The sequence below is a fragment of the Pollachius pollachius genome (genome assembly GCF_949987615.1).
Source record: "Pollachius pollachius genome assembly, chromosome: 10".
Classification (NCBI taxonomy): domain Eukaryota; kingdom Metazoa; phylum Chordata; class Actinopteri; order Gadiformes; family Gadidae; genus Pollachius; species Pollachius pollachius.
In genome coordinates, this window is record NC_136943.1 from 16,855,390 (window position 1) to 16,872,240 (window position 16,851).

Here is a 16,851-nt window from a genome sequence, read left to right on the forward strand (position 1 = left end):
ACCACCACTACAAATTTTTACTTGTTATGGAAGTACCGGAGACATCGGAGAACCAAACGCCGTAGTTCAGGGTTCATAATATCAGTCGCACATAGCTTTTGGCCGTGATATTATATTTTACATTATATTATATTGATTGTTATTATATATAGATAGAGCTCCGGAAGTCTGCAAATTATCCTCCATGATGTGGTTCAACATCGACTTCACTCCCTGAAGTTGTGCAAATTGTTCTTGCAAGTAGAATCAAGCAAAGTCAACATGAACCAGGTTGTCGCGCCGCGCCATTCATCAAATCGGACTGCAGGTTTTTCTGGCAGAAAATTGGCCTCGAATTGCGTCTTTGCATTGACTTTGTATGGATTGAAAGGTGCAGAAATATACTGTTGTTGTTGCAACTCAAGACAACCCAGGAAATCTGATGAACTGTAGGTAAAATGAAGACAGCAAGCTGGACTGAATGTCTTAACCAAGGCCTTCACATTTATATTGTGCTACACTTTATTGACGCTTCAACTTGCCCATGGAATTCGTCTCGAGAATAGATTTAATGAGGAAGAGAAAACAAAGCCTGTACCTCCTTGTAAACCTTTTCTCATATTCATCTCATCCACATGTGCTTGTCATTGAATGACCAAATGAGAGAGGGATATGCCATTTCATCAGAAGGCTATTCGGAGAACAACAGGAGATGCAACCAAAACACAAAATGATGTGCTAATAATAAGGGATACAGTTACTGGTAGGAATCCAGGGGCTGGGAAACCATGTTCCTACTGGGAGGACCAAATGTTTAACCACTATATCCATCTATTCATATTCATCTTATGATTCCTTTTCAATTTATAGATTAATTTATAATTATAATTTATTTATTTATTATGATTTATTATTATTATTATTATTATGGATTATTTATAATTTATAATTTATAGATTCATTATTTAGTATAAATGGATGTCTGAAATGTGCATGATTTACCTGACAAGCAGCCAAGAAAAACTATGATTATAATGATCCATGAAACAAATATTTGAATTGAAATTAAACATTGAGCAGCAAATGTTTGATATTTGTGTTTGATAAATGACTTAAATGATTAACCGCTTCTCAAAAATACGTTGGACAAATTTTCTGTTGATCAAGAATTTTATTAATTGATTAATGATTGCAGGCCTGATGGAGAAGGGTCTACACAGACTCTGAGAGCTCATTGGAGGAGGACTAGGGTTGATACCACAGACTGGTCGAGCAGCACTGTGGAATAATTCCAAAGTGGAATAAACCCACAAAGTTTTAGACAACTGTGCACCCAAACAGACATAGAAGATTTTTTGTAGGAAGATTTTTTGGGCATGACTAGTGGTTGTTATTGTTTTGTACATAATTGCTAGTTGGTTGTTATTATAGGATTTCTTAGGGGTTACCCGGTAAAGTAACCCAGCTGGACCGCTCAGGTAATCGATAGAAAATACCCCGACCTTCATTATAATCAGATTGTCCTGAAACCTTTTGAGATTAACAGTATGCTTATCTGGCCTGTCAAGATAGGTTACCGTCATTCACTTAGGTTCCAGATAGTGCTGTAGACCACCAGAGACATGAAGACCCACTGTATTTCTCATATGGATTCATTAAAACCCCAGAACAAGACATGGAGTCCATTCCCTCCTGACTGCCGTCCTCTCTGAAACTTCTGACGTCTACTGTCCTCACTCGATCTTGACTTGTGTTTTTCTTGTATTTTCTTGGTAATTCTTCATCCTCGCTGCGTACAGCTGTCTCAAGGCTTCTTAAAAGTTTATATTTGTTAATGCCCAGTACTCTGAGTCATCCTGTGTAAATCACATTCAAATGTATATCCTGATATTGAAGGAAGTTGTGTTTTCCTATTGTGCGTTCACATAAGCACTGTTGTTTCATAGCCTCCGACATGGATAGAAAACGTATTACGATGTTTATGCATTTGTCCTCGTCATCCTCCATATCATTTTTCCACCCCCTCTGCTTTTGTAGCCACAACAAATTTAGTGGAGTGCAACGTGCAGAGAAGGCACTATTCGAAAGAATCGATAGAAGTCATCAGTGTTTTAAACTTTTAAATTTTCAAACAGCTGCTTCAGCGAGCTTTTCCCTTTGTCATAACTTCCAGAGAGAACAAAAGGACCATGATAGCCTTTGTATCAGAAGCCTTCAATCAACTTAATTTTGGATAATTTAAAGAAAGTAACCTAAAAGTAGAGTAAACAACTTCTTATCAACAACTACGGAAAACCACCGCTGCTATTTTTTTTCTCCAAAGAAAGTGCAGAAAAAAAGCGAAACCCCTTGGCACATCCATTAACAGAAGGTTCCTTATAAATAAAAGATTTGATACATACAGTAAAACGTTTCACAGAATGAAAAATGTATGCGTCGGAGCAGCGTTAGCCTTGATGTGCCGATGTGACAGGTGCGGTATCAGAACAGAATAACAGGACGGACAGACACCTAGTGGGGCTTTTTAGAAGATAGTAAAACATAGACACTTTATCCGCACAACTTTGTCTATGCATCCACCCACACACGCACACACGCACACACACACACACACACACACACACACACACACACACACACACACACACACACACACACACACACACACACACACACACACACACACTACATAATTGCATATGATTAAGCATGTAAATAAAACACAAAATGTGTTTTATACATACATTTGTTTCGGTGCACTCAGCTACATTTACTTCTGTTGTCCTTTTGTGAGTCACTGCTGACATCATGTGGTTGCGGTCGACAATTGCACAATCTTTCACCACATCGCTAGAAATGTGATTATTATGGAAACCATTTAAGTTAGATTTCATGACTTTAATGTGTGCATTTGTATGGCATGAATTGCTGGAGTGAAACCATAGTTAATTGATAGAATCACAACTTCATTTTGGTCTGCTTAACATTGTATTGGCCTGCTATGTTTTACTTTGGGTTATCAGGAGCTCTGGAAATACCTTGATTCATCTCAGAACTCATAATGATCTCAGAACTGAAATCATTTCTCCCCGTTTTTCTGAATGAATGAGATCCTCAAAACCTGGGAGACAGCTCTCAGGAAACAGCTCTCAGAAACTAGGTATTCAGATCATGGGGGTCTTTCCTTCTAAACCATCAGTTCTGAGGTGCAGTGGCGGCTGGTGATCAAAAATGTTGGTGGGGCACAGTAATAGACAGGGGGTCTGGGGTTCACCCCCCTTCCATTTAAAAAAAAATAAAATAATAATAATTTAATAGATTTGATTTCCTGTATTCTGGTGCATTTTGGGGATGGCCACTACCTATTTACCTTCTATTCATTCAGATTCATAGCCTACATCCTGACTTGCAGGGCCTGGACAAGCTTACACTGCATATACAGACCTACTTTATGGCCATTCCACCAGCCATTGCTATTTGACCCATTGTTGTTATTCTGATATTGAGACAAACCATGATCACTGTCCTATAGCGTCCATTTTTTTGTGAGTCTCAATGTCTACTTCAAATGCAGTCAGAAATATGGGACAGTTGCTTCATTTTGTTTATATGCTACAGGCCGAAAGTCTGAATTAATTGCTCCTTTTAAGTATAACATTGCTTGGGGAGTCCAATTCCTCCACTGAAAAGGGTGGACAGTGCTTACAACTCCCTGCTAGTTAGCGATCTATGTCTTCTCTACATGTAGTTGTGTTGCGCGAATGCTGCTGAGGGAGGCCTATTTGATTGATTCGCTGAATTGTCCAATCATGTGCTGATAACAAAAAAGAAAAGCGATACCATTGGCCTGGGGCGCACACTGGTGCGACCCGAGGGCGAATTTTCTTGCGCCAATAAAAAGCTGTCTCTGCTTGATAGACAGCAAAAAGTTAGCGAGCTGACATTGACTTCAACGTGGCCGGCGCCCCTGACTTGGAGGAGGGTTTTATTTTGAATGACCAATAACTAGCCTAGCCCAAATCATTGACGTTCAGACGCATTTAAATGGTTGCTGGCAGTGACAAGTATAGCACACAATTAAACGAGGATAAACGCTATGTATTTTTGTTCTTATTTCGTATTGATAATAGTTTAGTAATAGTTGGCAGATATATTCAAGTGAATATTTCACGGAGGGGCGGCGCCCTAGCGCCCTCTATTTACCCACCGCCACTGCTGAGGTGACAAGGTGGACAAACTCATATCAATACTTATCATACATCTCCCAACGTTTAAAACTTTTCGCAGAAAATAATTATGTCTATAATTCAGAAAAGCATATTTTATTTTATTACCCATAATTTATTTTCTTGAATGCATCACGCTTCCATTTTTTTTTTTAAACACGTGAAATCCACGTGTTGAGAAGTATTAATTGGCTGAAGGAGTCTTTGGCCTGCCCCCAAAACTGACGAACGACGCGTGCCACAACGTGCGTAGCATTAGAGCTTTATCAAGACATCTGGCCTGGGTTGTGAATCTGATCATTATTTCTATCACGACTGGTTAAGGTAATACCATGTTACCTCACGCATTGATTTTTTTTTTTTTTTTTTTACCAAAAAAGAGCGTAAATCCAAACTTTAGTGGACGGTCGAGGCCCTGAACGAGCCTCACCTCGACTATCTTGTAGCTTCGTTTCGACATGGATTTGGTTGTCCTGTACGCGCTGCTATTTTGTTTAAATTAATGTGTGCTGTTTGTTTGTGAAATAGAGTGCGCAGGTGTTTGTCCAATGAAGGGGTTAGTATTGATCCCCTTGGTAAACAAGGATGTTACTAAACTGTCTCCAGATGGTGTCCCCCGCACGGCTGCAGGCCCTGGAGACATGGCAGAAGGAGAACCAGGTCACCCTGTCTCAAGTGAACGGGCAGAGGAAGTATGGAGGGCCCCCGGACGGTGAGTAGCCCCCAGGGGTTTAACTTCTGTTTACATGGATGGAACATTGTGCGCGTATGACAGAATGCAGATTGATGTTCTTCACTTGCGTATTTAACTCGATTAGTTATTAGTCTGCATGGTTAGGGTTAGCCCGGCTTTTTTTTAAGGCCATCTTTTATTGCTTTTTATGCTAAGCTAATTGAACATGCTTCATTATATCCCCAAATTCATAATATCAAAAGGGTCATTTACATTTCATTTCATTAACATTTAAATATAGGCTGAACAAACGCGCGGCCTCGTGGCTGGCCTCCGGTAACTTTGTATCACTTTATATTGGACGCGTGCTGGATAGAGGTGGCTCGGTCGCGAACAAATCAGTTAACCCTAACTGGTTTCTCGTTCCTCGTTCTCGTTCGTCGTCTCGTTGAATTTTAGCCAATGAGACAGAAATCAACCTGTTTCTTTGGGGGGAAAAAACGATAGGCTTAGTGAGCGAGCTATCTATTATTCACATTGGCCGTCTGTTGCATGGACGTATTCAAAGGATATATTGTACATATTTATAATTTGAAATTCGTCCCAGCCTTTATACCACAGATACTCTAGGGCAGGGGTCGGCAACCTATTCAACTTGCAGTGCCAGTTTTACATTTTCTCGTTAATGAGTGTGCCTTAAGCAACAATATATTGTAGCGACCACGGGTGTGGGCGCCATGTTCCGGAGCCGCGGGGTATTCTGGGAGTTGGGGTAGTCAGTTGACAAAGGGGGTTATGTTGATTTGTTCTGTTGTTGGGGATAATGGGTTCGGGATGTTGTGTTAATTGTGTGTTGTTCCATTGTTGTGTGATGTGTAGTGTGATCGGGACCATTAGTGAGAGTGTTGTGTGTGTTGGTCAGGTGTCCCGTGTTTCGTTCGGGTTGTTAATAAAGGCAGTCCGTAGTCGTGCGGTGTATGGGGCACGGAACTGCATAATTGTTCAACCTGGGCTCCCGTCTCGACCCCCCGTGCTGCTCGCCACAATATTAAAAGTTAAGATGAATTATGACACATTATGATATGTCCCATCTTAAAACACCATTTTCAGAAACTCATTCAAAAACATATTTACACTGTGGAAATGTAAAAAACGAGAATATATGAGAATGTTGGAACCATCCACATCAATATCTTTACGACATGTACAGCTTTGCAAAACCATGTGAAGGCGATGCATAAAGGCCACTTGCAACAATATTTTAAATATTTTCTTCTCTATTACTCACAACATTTTAAAAAACAGGTTTAAAAAACTAATTGATCCCATTTCAGAACACTGGTTCCTGTAACTAATTTAAACATATTTGCACTGGGGGGAAATGCCCAAAACAGAATAAAGTGCAAAAAAAATCGTTAGTAATGATTATGCTGCCGCATTGTGCTGAGATTTTTTTTAAATAATAATAATAAAAGATAAAAATATATATTTAAGTGTGCAAATTATTATGCTGCCCCGTGCCAGTGGTGGCACGCGTGCCTAGGGTTGCCGACCCCTGCTCTAGGGTCTATAGCAGTGGTCTTCAAACTGTGAGGCGCGCCTCCCCTGGGGGGCGCCAGAGTTCTTCAGGGGGGCCGCGACGTGAGAAAAAATAAACCAGAAAAAGTAACAGAAAAAACACAGAGACGAAGACGTGCTGTGTTTCGAAATCGTTCCCTATTCACTCACTCACTATTCCCTATATAGTGTTTATGATATAGTGCACTATATAGGGAACAAACAAACGAGATTTCGGACACTACGCTAACATTTCTAAATGTCATTTGCGTCAGTAAATGCGCCGGATATTTGGGTGATGCAGACAAATGTGCCCATATCATGTAAACAAACAAACCGGGCACCCACGAGGAAAGCTGGAGGTTGTATTGATGTTAAATTGACGTTGATCAAGGTTTTTTTTTATAAATTTTGAATGTTACATTTTCTATGTTAAATCCCAAATAAATTGTTGACATTTCTAAACGAAAGCCGGAGACTCCCATCATTAAATGTATTCGTTTTCGTTATTATTCAGCTTCTTCTTCTCCTCCGGAAAAACACGACTGCATTACATTGTGGTATACGGGAGTAACATGTAGGGAACATCGTATGTTCACTCAAATTTTGGGTATTTTAAGTCCACTTTATAGTGTGTGAAATTTACCACTGAGAATTCAAACACCACTACAAAATGGCGAGCACCCTATATAGCGCACTATATCCGTGATACGGAACGATTTCGAACACAGCTACGCAAACTCATTGATCCAACTAAAGTTGAGGTGAGCTAAAAAGGAGGCTAAACTGGCAGTTTACAGATTAAGATGTTCAAATGTATTTCAAAAACATTAAGCAAAGATAATGATGTTAAGAAATGTGTTTAAAAACACACAGTTGTTTAGAATGTTTCACAAATATGATAAAAATGTTTCTAAAATGTTTCAAAAAAATATGATCAGAGATGTTTAAAATGTAAAATATGATCAGAGATGTTTAAAATATGATCAGAGATGTTTAAAATGTGTAAAATAATTAAAAGATCTTTCAAAACACAGGGATTTAGAAAATAAAATTGGGGGGGTGCTCAGCTGAAATTTGTTCTCTGAGGGGGGGCTCACTCTCTCATACTTTGAAAACCCCTGGTCTATAGCATATAACCGCGTTGTCTGATTAGTTTAATTCATTTTTTACAACCTACCAGCTCTCGTTGTGAAGACTAGTCACCGCGCCATTTGTTTCAATGGGAATCGGGACGTCTATACTTTCAACATAAAGTGTACATATTTGAAATTCGTCCCAGCCTTAATAACACAAATACTCTAGGGTCTATAGCAGGGGTGCCCAATACGTCGATCGCGATCGACCGGTCGATTGCAAAGGTAGCGTGGGTAGATTGCATGGCATTGAAGGAAAACAAAAATCATCATTAAAAAATAGACGTCAGCCTATCGTCATGAAATTTGCGCATGCGCAAACAACGGCACTAAGTGCAGGAAAATTAAAAAAAAAGCTTGCGAGTTGCCTAGTTAGCCTCCAATTTTTAGCCCTTGTTTTTTCTCTCAATCTTAAGAGGGTATAAAAATGAGTGGGGGAGCCGGACCGAGTAAGAAGCCAAAAACGTATCACTTTCATACGGAATGGGAGGAGGAGTTTTTTTTCACTGTCATTTTCGAAGTGCGTTTGCCTCATCTGCCAGTCTACCATTGCAATACCGAAGAAGGGAAATGTGGAGCGGTGAAGGAACTAAAATGCCAGTTGTCCGGACAGCAGTCACTTTTCTCACAGCTAACTTCAAAAGCCAAAGCCGCCACCAAAGCATCGTTCCGGGTGAGCCACTTAAACGTTAAGAACAAGAAGTCCTTCCAAGACGGAGAGATGGTAAAAGAGGCATTCGTTGAAGCAGCTGACTCATTGTTCCGAGACTTTAAAAACAAGGCAGAAATATTATCTTCGATCAAAGCTTTCCAGCTGTCAAGAAGTACAGTTACACGGCGCAGTGAAGCCATGGCCGAGGATTTGACGCAGCAACTTTGGAAGGACATCGCAGATTGCGAGTGCTTCTCACTGCAGTTGGACGAATCTACGGACGTGAGTGACACAGCCCAGTTGTGCATTTTTATTCGGATGGTGTTTACTGACATGACTGCAAAAGAGGAGCTGTTAATGTGGTGGCATTAATAATAACAACTTATCTAATTCTTTAACTAACTGAGAGATTGAAAAAATCGAGAGGGGTCCGGAGAGAATTTGACAAAAAGACTTTATCGTTAAAAAGGCAACAACAAAGCCGAGTGGTTTGCAAAGCACTCCCGAATGAATCCCGTACAGCTCCTTATATCCCCCATCCTTTACTCAATACAAAGTTGGACTTTCAGCAGATATTGATGTGAATAGAATGTTTTTCTGGGTCACACTGTGTGGATGTCAGTATACTCTCCTGTCTTCTGAATCCCAATGTGACCTTAGAACATATATTATCCTTATACAAACAGAGATGATGCACACGTGTGAATGTAAGCATTGTCCTCAGTGAGTACATCAAAATGGGAGTAGACTGGACCCTCTCACTGATGTGTCACACTGCCCATGAAAGAACACACGCGAGGAGAGGATATATTTCAGTCTTTCACTAACTTTATCACGAAAACCCAGCTCCCAGTGCACAAATTGGTGTCCATCACCACGGATGGAGCACCCGCAATGGTTGGCCGCGTGAATGGAGTTATTGCCAAGTGCAGGGAGGACGATGCTTTCCCGGACTTCCTGAATTACCACTGCATAATACACCAAGCGTGATGCGCTAAAATGCTCAACATGAAAGAGATCATGGATCGCCAGATCTCTTCAAAGACGGCTATTCCGTGCACATCTGGAGCAGGCTGACTGCGACCACTCTGAGTTGTTGCTACACACTGACGTGAGATGGCTTAGTCGAGGGAAATTCCTGCAAAGATTTTGAGAGCTCTGTCCGGAGATTAAGGAGTTTTTCTGTGTAGCTGGACATGCAGAATACAAGCAATTAAATGACGGTCAGTGGCTGTTAGACTTGGCATTTTTAACTGATCTGACAAACCTATGTAATGACCTTAATCTAGAGCTGCAGGGAAAGGACAAAACAGTGATTAATATGATCAGCTCAGTTAATGCGTTAGGGTTAGGGGGTTAAACGAAAGATGCAACATCTCTCCTCAAAGCTGCGGCGCCATGATTTGGCAAACGTCCAGAACCTGGCGTCAGAGCTGGAGATGCAAGGGAAAGCCTGTGTGCAACTTGACAGTGCACGCTATACAGAGCAGATTGACAAATGTCTGTCAGAGTTTGACAAACGCTTTCAAGACTTTTCTTTGCTCGAGCCAGTCGCTACATTCATGTGCTATCCTTTTCGGGAAGATGCTGAGGTTGATTCACTCGCATCAAAAATTTCAACACTGTTTCACCTGATCTCTTCTGGAGTGGAAGATGAGATTTTGACATTACAAGCAGACATTCAGCTGAAGTCCAGAGCTCATGGAGAGTTCTGGAACTTACTCACAGAGGAAAAGTACCCCAATATGAGGAAATGTGCTACCTCCTTGACTGCTTTATTTGGCTCCACTTATTTATGTGAGTCAGCCTTTTCCCACATGAAGATCATTAAGTCCAAGTACCGTTCCACCATAACTGATCATTTAGAAGTGTGCTTGAGGCTGGCTGTCAGCAGCTACTGTCCGGACTATGCATCCCTGGCCGATTCCATTCAGTGCAAGTCATCAGAATAAGGTAATGGCAAAAAATGTACATGGTTAATTGTGTTGTGTTGTGCAATATGGGCTCATGCTGTTATGCAAGGGACATCAACATACATTGTACATATAGAGAATTCTCAATATATTCATGAATAAATATGTTTAGCATTTTTGTAGTAGGTAGATCATTTTGACTTGGTCATTTTATAAGTAGCTTGCATGCTGAAAAAGTGTGAGCACCCCTGGTCTATAGCATATAACCACGTTGTCTGATTACAGTTTAATTCATTTTTCACAATTTACCAGATCTCGTTTTGAAGACTAGTCACCGCGCCATTCGTTTCAATGGGAATCGCAACCGTCTATAATTTCAACATAAAGTGTACATATTTGTAATTAGAAATTTGTACCAGACTTTATACCACAGATACTATAGGGTCTATAGCAGGGGTTCTTAACCTTTTTGACCTTGAGGCCCAATTTTTAAAGTACAAAGTGGCCTGGGGCCCACTAAATATTAACACTGTATAGGTTTAACTGAGCTCACTCTCAGTTTAATTTGTATTCAATAATAAACCAAATCCACTTACTGTTTAACAAGCAAAAACCTTGTAAAATAAAATGAAATGATAAAATGGGATCATCACAAAGACTTTTATTAAACATGTGTGTGTAACACATACTGTATCATGACACTGAAGAGGCTGATAATTCCTGGACCAAATCAGGCTGTGATAAGAACATTTTCAAGAATCAAGTCAGGATTTTTAATAATTTAAAAAAAAGACCAATATTAGGATTTTACTTTAAAAAAAAAAAAAGGGGGTGATAAAATAAATGCATTCAAATAATATAAATCTATTTTTAAATTAAATAAATAAACTGTAAATAAAATTGAAATAAAGTGCAAATGAAACTATAGCCTTATATTCTGCAAAGCCATTTGAAAATTGCTTCAGCAGTCTCCATTTTTTCATGACAGAAGAATCTTTATATCTGTGACAAATGAACAATGACACAAATAATAACAACAATGAACAACAACTCCCTTTTTATCATCGCCTCTTAATGAGACACTTGGGCCTGCCTCTGAGACATAATCAGATCCAGTCTGGGCGGAATGGGAGAAAGGCTCACTCTCAGAGTAGCCTCCAGTGTTGCTCTGAGTCTGTTTCGGGCTTTGGTCTTAGTTGTGGCCACAATGGAGAACCCTGATTCACACAGGTACGTAGTTGTGAATGGGAGCAGGAGTTTCACAGCCCTCAGTGCAAGACATGGGTACTCCTTTGAGACTGCAATCCAGAAGGAGCCCAGGTCCAGTTTGCCCCGCTGCAGCTTTAAAGTGCTGTCAGTGGAAACTTCCAGAAGCTGGGATTCCAGGTGTGAGGGCAAAGCAACATCACTTGCAGTGGGATCCAATGCAAATGGGTCCAAAATCCACATGTTTCCCTCTCTGGGATCCTCAGGAAAGTAGTCACCAAATTTCTCTGCCAGTTGTGAGAGGTGCTGGGAGACTGAGTCACTGATATTGACATGAGGGGAGTTTTCCAAAATGTCAGACAAAAGTGGAAACATGTCCATCCTCTCTTCCTGGGCCCTCTAGGTCCACAAAGCAAGTTTCCTCTTGAAAGCTTCAACTTTGTCTGCAACAAAAAATATGTTTCTTCCTTGAAGTGAGGTGTTCAGTTGGTTCAGTAGTGAAAAAATGTCACAGAGGTAGGCAAGTTTTGCTGTGAACATTGTGTCAGCATAGTAATGTGCAAGATGAGATTTTTTCTCAGTGAGAAAAGAGAAGACCTCATTCCTCAGTTCCTCATTCCATCTCACTTCACCGTGATATAGCAGCTGGACATGATCTGCTTCTATGTCCTCACAAAGCTTAGCAAAACATCTGGAGTTCACTGCATTGTTTTTAATAAAGTTTATGGTTTTCACACTTACATCCATCACCTGGTGGAGATCTGGTGACATCTTTTTTGCTGCAAGGCTTTCGTGGTGGAGAAAACAGTGTCCATTTAGCTTCTGGTGCACGATCAAGTATCTGTCTAATGACACCATGATGCCTGCCAGTCATTGATGCTGCACCGTCGCTGCACACCCCGACGCAGTTCTGCCAGTCCAGGCCGTTCTCAGTGAAGTAGTTATCCATGCAGCGGAAACATTCCTGAGCCGTAGTGCGTTTTGGTAGCTCTCCACAAAACAGTATGTCTTCGTGCAAACTACTGTCCCAGCGATAGCGAACAAAAACTAGCAGCAGTGCAGCATTCGTGACATCCGTGGACTCGTCTAGTTGCAAAGAAAAAAAAGGGCTACTTTTTATTCTTTCTATAAGTTGATGCTGTATGTCTGAGGCCATGTCTGCGATACGGCGACTCACAGTGTCGTTTGAGAGTGGGATGGTCAGCAGCTTTTTTGCAGCGGCCTCTCCGATCATCTCACGGCACATATCAACAGCGGCAGGCAGAACCAACTCCTCCGCTATGGTGAATGCCTTCTTAGTCTGTGCAACACGTCTGGCTACGAGGTAGCTCGCTTTCAATGCACATTTAGAGTTGCTCGTCAGTGACACGACAGACCTTTTCTGCATCTGCAGTCCACTCTCCTTCCTCTTAAAATAAGCCACCGGCTTTCCCACGAGCATCGGGTGCTTGGTCTCTAGATGCCGCTGTAGTTTTGAGGGCTTGAGGGCTTCGTTGGACAGCATTAGCCCACACTCCACACACTGGGCTTTTGGCACTGCCTCTGTTCATCCATTTACGAAACTGTATTTAATGAAGTCGACATTGTATTTCCGCAAAAACTTTGTCTTTTGGATGGAGGGGTCAGGATGTTCGTCGTCATGTTTTCTTTTAAAAAACTTATCCATATTTGCCGCAGCGAGCGAAGAAGACTCTTCTCTGTGTATTCGCGCTTCCTAAAGTTCGCGGTGGCGGTAATGCATCACGCAGTTGTTTAGGACCTAAACAACTGCGTGATGCATTACTGCCACCGCGTGGTCGAAAACGGCATTGTAAGTTACTGAGCGTCTCATGCATAACATATCTCTGTCTTCACTTGATAATCTACAAAGTCCCGCGGCCCACAGGTGCAAAACTGAAAGTTTTTCGCGGCCCTCTAGGGGGGCTGGCGGCCCAAGTTTGGGCCGCGGCCCTATGGTTAAGAATCACTGGTCTATAGCATATAACCGCATTTTCTGATTACAATTTAATGCATTTTTCACAATTAACCAGCTCTCGTTTTGAAGGCAGTGTTAATTTTAGAAGCTAGATTTAGTCTTGGGCTGCACAGGGTTCTGTTTATGAGAGCCTAAAACACCCGGGATCCCCACCATCATTGCTAAATCAAGTCTATTATCTTGCTGATATGTTGAACATCCAATAATCAACTACACTCCCATCCCGCTGCGTTTGGTTAAAGTTGTAATGTTGACGTTTGAGAATGAGAACGAGGGAGGAGCTGAGTCTGACTGACTCAGCTGAGAACTGTGCATTCCATGATTCGATTCACCGCTACCGGAAACTTGACTAAACGAACGATTCGCGAACGACTCCTCTTGGCGAACTGACCGACGTGAACTGAATCACGGAAACAAATCACTAAATCCAACCCTAGTGCTGGACGCAGGGTCCTCCCTATGTTCCCCAGGTCCTATGTTCCCGGGTGCGAAGGGTTAGGGTTATGGTGAGGGTTAACCCTAAACCTAACCCTAACCATAACCAATAGGAGGAGAGCCATTCTAACCAATCACAGGCGAATCAGAGGCGAAAAAGGCGGTACTTGCCCCTACCATGCTACGAAAAAAAGATTTGCTCTCCGGATCCTATGTTCCCCTGTCACATACAAAGCGGGGAACATAGGACCCGGAGAACATAGGTACGCTCCCCTGGACGTGTGCTAGAGTGTGATCGCGGCGCGTGTAAAGGGACGGGACACAAGTTGACTTCAGTTACTTTTATGCCAATGAGCGAGTCTTGCAGCGCGGGGTCGGACATGCGGTTGGACGATCGACAATAAGTGAGTCCTGGCGAACTTGGGACTCGTGGTGGATTTCATTTAAGCGCATCATGGCCACGTGGAGGGCTGCCGGTTGGCCCCATAGACCTCTGAAGAATAAGTCCTGCCTCCGAGGCTCCTGGTTCCATTGGTCAAATGTCTATGGGAAATAACATTTTTTGAATGATCGTACATAAACTCTGTAGGTGGCGAAGAAGTAAAAGCTGCTCACGTTTTGACCTACACTTTTTCCATCTAGATTCCGCTCGGGTTTTGCATTGTCGGTGCCATTAAAGTAGTAAATTATTATAAATGCTACTTTAACGGCAGCGCAGAGTAGCATTTATAATCGTTTACTATTTTAAGAAATCGTGCAGAAAGCTATAAAAGGCACGCAGAATGTTTTTTTGGTTCTTCAGCCCCGCCCTTTCCGCACTGACCCCTTCTCTTCATAAACCCCTTCATGTGTAGAGTGGGAGGGGCCGGTCCCGGGCAGTGGCTGTGAGGTGTTCATCAGCCGGTTGCCCAAGGAGGTGTTTGAGGACCTTCTGATCCCCCTGTTCAGCACTGTCGGCCCGCTCTGGGAGTTCCGCCTCATGATGAACTTCAGCGGCATGAACCGCACCTTTGCCTACGCCAAGTACGGCAGCTGCGGCCAGGCGGCCGAGGCGGTGCGCCGGCTGCACGGCCACCTGCTGCAGTCCGGGGTGCAGCTCTGCGTCCGCCACAGCACCGAGAAGAGGCAGCTGTGTGTGGAAGAGCTGCCCGCCACCACCGAGAGGCCGGACCTGGTGAAGGTAGGTCTGGGGGAACGATCCATGGCGTGTTTCCACCGAGTGGTGTGGTACGATTTAGGTGCGGCTCGCATGTCCACCGCCGACCAGTCCCCTTATGGTAGGGCGGGGTTTAAACCGGACGGCGATAGCTAAGTAAGCATCGGGACATCATAGAGGCCCGACACAGTGTAGCCTGCAAATATACGGGAAGGCCTCTTAAAGGACGACACCAAAATCCTATTGTGCGCTCTCTAGGGGAAACACGAGCTGTCGCATGCAACTTCCGATTGGCTGGCGTGGTTTATAATAGATATCAGTCGTGGTCACCTGCTGATTGAACAGTGATGCGACACCTCTCCTGGGAGGGTTGGAACCAAAGGGGTATTTGATTTTGTAATGCAACGTAACTTGTACTGAACCCATAGGAAGACTCCTCTCACATGGTGATTATATGCTATATTTTATATTGTATGCAATATTCACTTAGCTCTAGGTTCAGGGCAATCTTTAAAAAGATTACGTTTTTCCTGGATCTTAAATGCCACATTTGTTGTTGGTCATTATAGTGCATACTCAGACCAATGATTTAATTATTCCACTAATCTTACAGGACTCGTCGTGCAGTGGCTCAGTGTTCACGTTGTTCCTCTCGACCAGGTGCTGAGGTGTCTGAGCGACGGCGTGGAAGATGTATCCCTGATGTCGGGGATGGCCATCAAGGGCGTGACTGCTTGTGTGGTTTATGACTCCCACCATGCAGCCTCCATGGCCAAGAAGACTCTTAGAGAAGGTGTGTAGCTCAGTGGGTCAACCCTGTATTCCAGAAGTTAACAGTGTTCTAATATTGGAACCTTATCGTGATTTATCACTCAAATGGTTCTCCTGTATGAAGTAAATTAAACCCAATCATAGGCACATGCCTGGAGCCTAAATCAGTGGATAAAATGTGGGGTCTTGGTACAGTGTCCTTTCTCAACATGTGATGTCCTTTCCAGATTTCAAGAAGCGTTTCTCCCTTACGGTCTCCGTCAAGTGGCACTATTCCCATCCCAAGGTCAGCAGTCTCCCCGTGGCTCGAGAGCTGCCCCTGCACCTCCGCCGCCCCCCATCAACCACAGCGACCTTCAACAAAGCAGTGGGGACCCCTGTCAATGTACCCCCCTTTCCCAACCCGGTCGGGACGCCCCGGCTTCCCCAGAAGACCCTGTGCCTCCTCTCCATACTCCAGCAGCTGTGCGGCACCATGCTGGTCAATACCCTGGAGTTTTCCCCCTCGAAACTGGACGGGCACGTCTGCGCCTCCTACAAAGTACAACTGCCCAACGTGCTCCACCCCGTAAGCGGCTCGCTGACGGTCCGGCTGAGCGACACTGCCGACAAGACGTTGCTAGAGGTGAACAATATTGTGGTCGGTCAGGTCCTTGCACTCCTCTACCCGGGCACGGAAGGCCTACCGGCCCGGGCTTGTTAAACACTTACCTGGACCATCCCAGGGTGTTACTCTTATTTATGTTTGAAGAGAAACTGTTCGGTTCTATGTTCTGCATGTTTTAACTTGTTTTGGAATGTTTTTATTTGTTCCTAATATTAATCCAAATAAGATGCTGCTTGTCATTGTAGAAGAGAATGCAGTGGGAGGTTATATTATCAAAGACATATTCTTCTATATTCTGAACCTTGGTGTTGGACATGTTGGTTTGATCTTGCATGATTAAATGTCTTGCCTACCAACCTTGGTGTTGCACTGCTAGTTAATGTGTATTTTATTTACATAGGACATACAAACATATGATAAAAGGGAAACTACCAAAAAAACATGGCAGCGCAAGATGGGTTTAGGGATGCAAATAAGTGCACAACTGACTGAGACCAATGTAGTGACCATATCGGCTAATGGTTCAATGGACAAGTTGGTTGCATGGAGAAACGTATTTCATGTT

The 16,851-nt window shown here is 42.8% G+C and overlaps 1 protein-coding gene across 1 annotated transcript; it reads left to right on the forward strand.

The window, feature by feature from the left end:
* Nucleotides 1-4,811: 4,811 nt before the first annotated feature.
* dnd1 (DND microRNA-mediated repression inhibitor 1) lies at nt 4,812-16,382 on the forward strand (the record flags this gene model as incomplete). Its single annotated transcript, XM_079745283.1, has 4 exons — nt 4,812-4,917; nt 14,607-14,932; nt 15,569-15,701; nt 15,907-16,382. 4 exons carry the CDS (start codon nt 4,812-4,814, stop codon nt 16,380-16,382), a joined length of 1,041 nt encoding a protein of 346 aa, XP_079601409.1.
* Between the last annotated feature and the right edge of the window lie 469 nt (nt 16,383-16,851).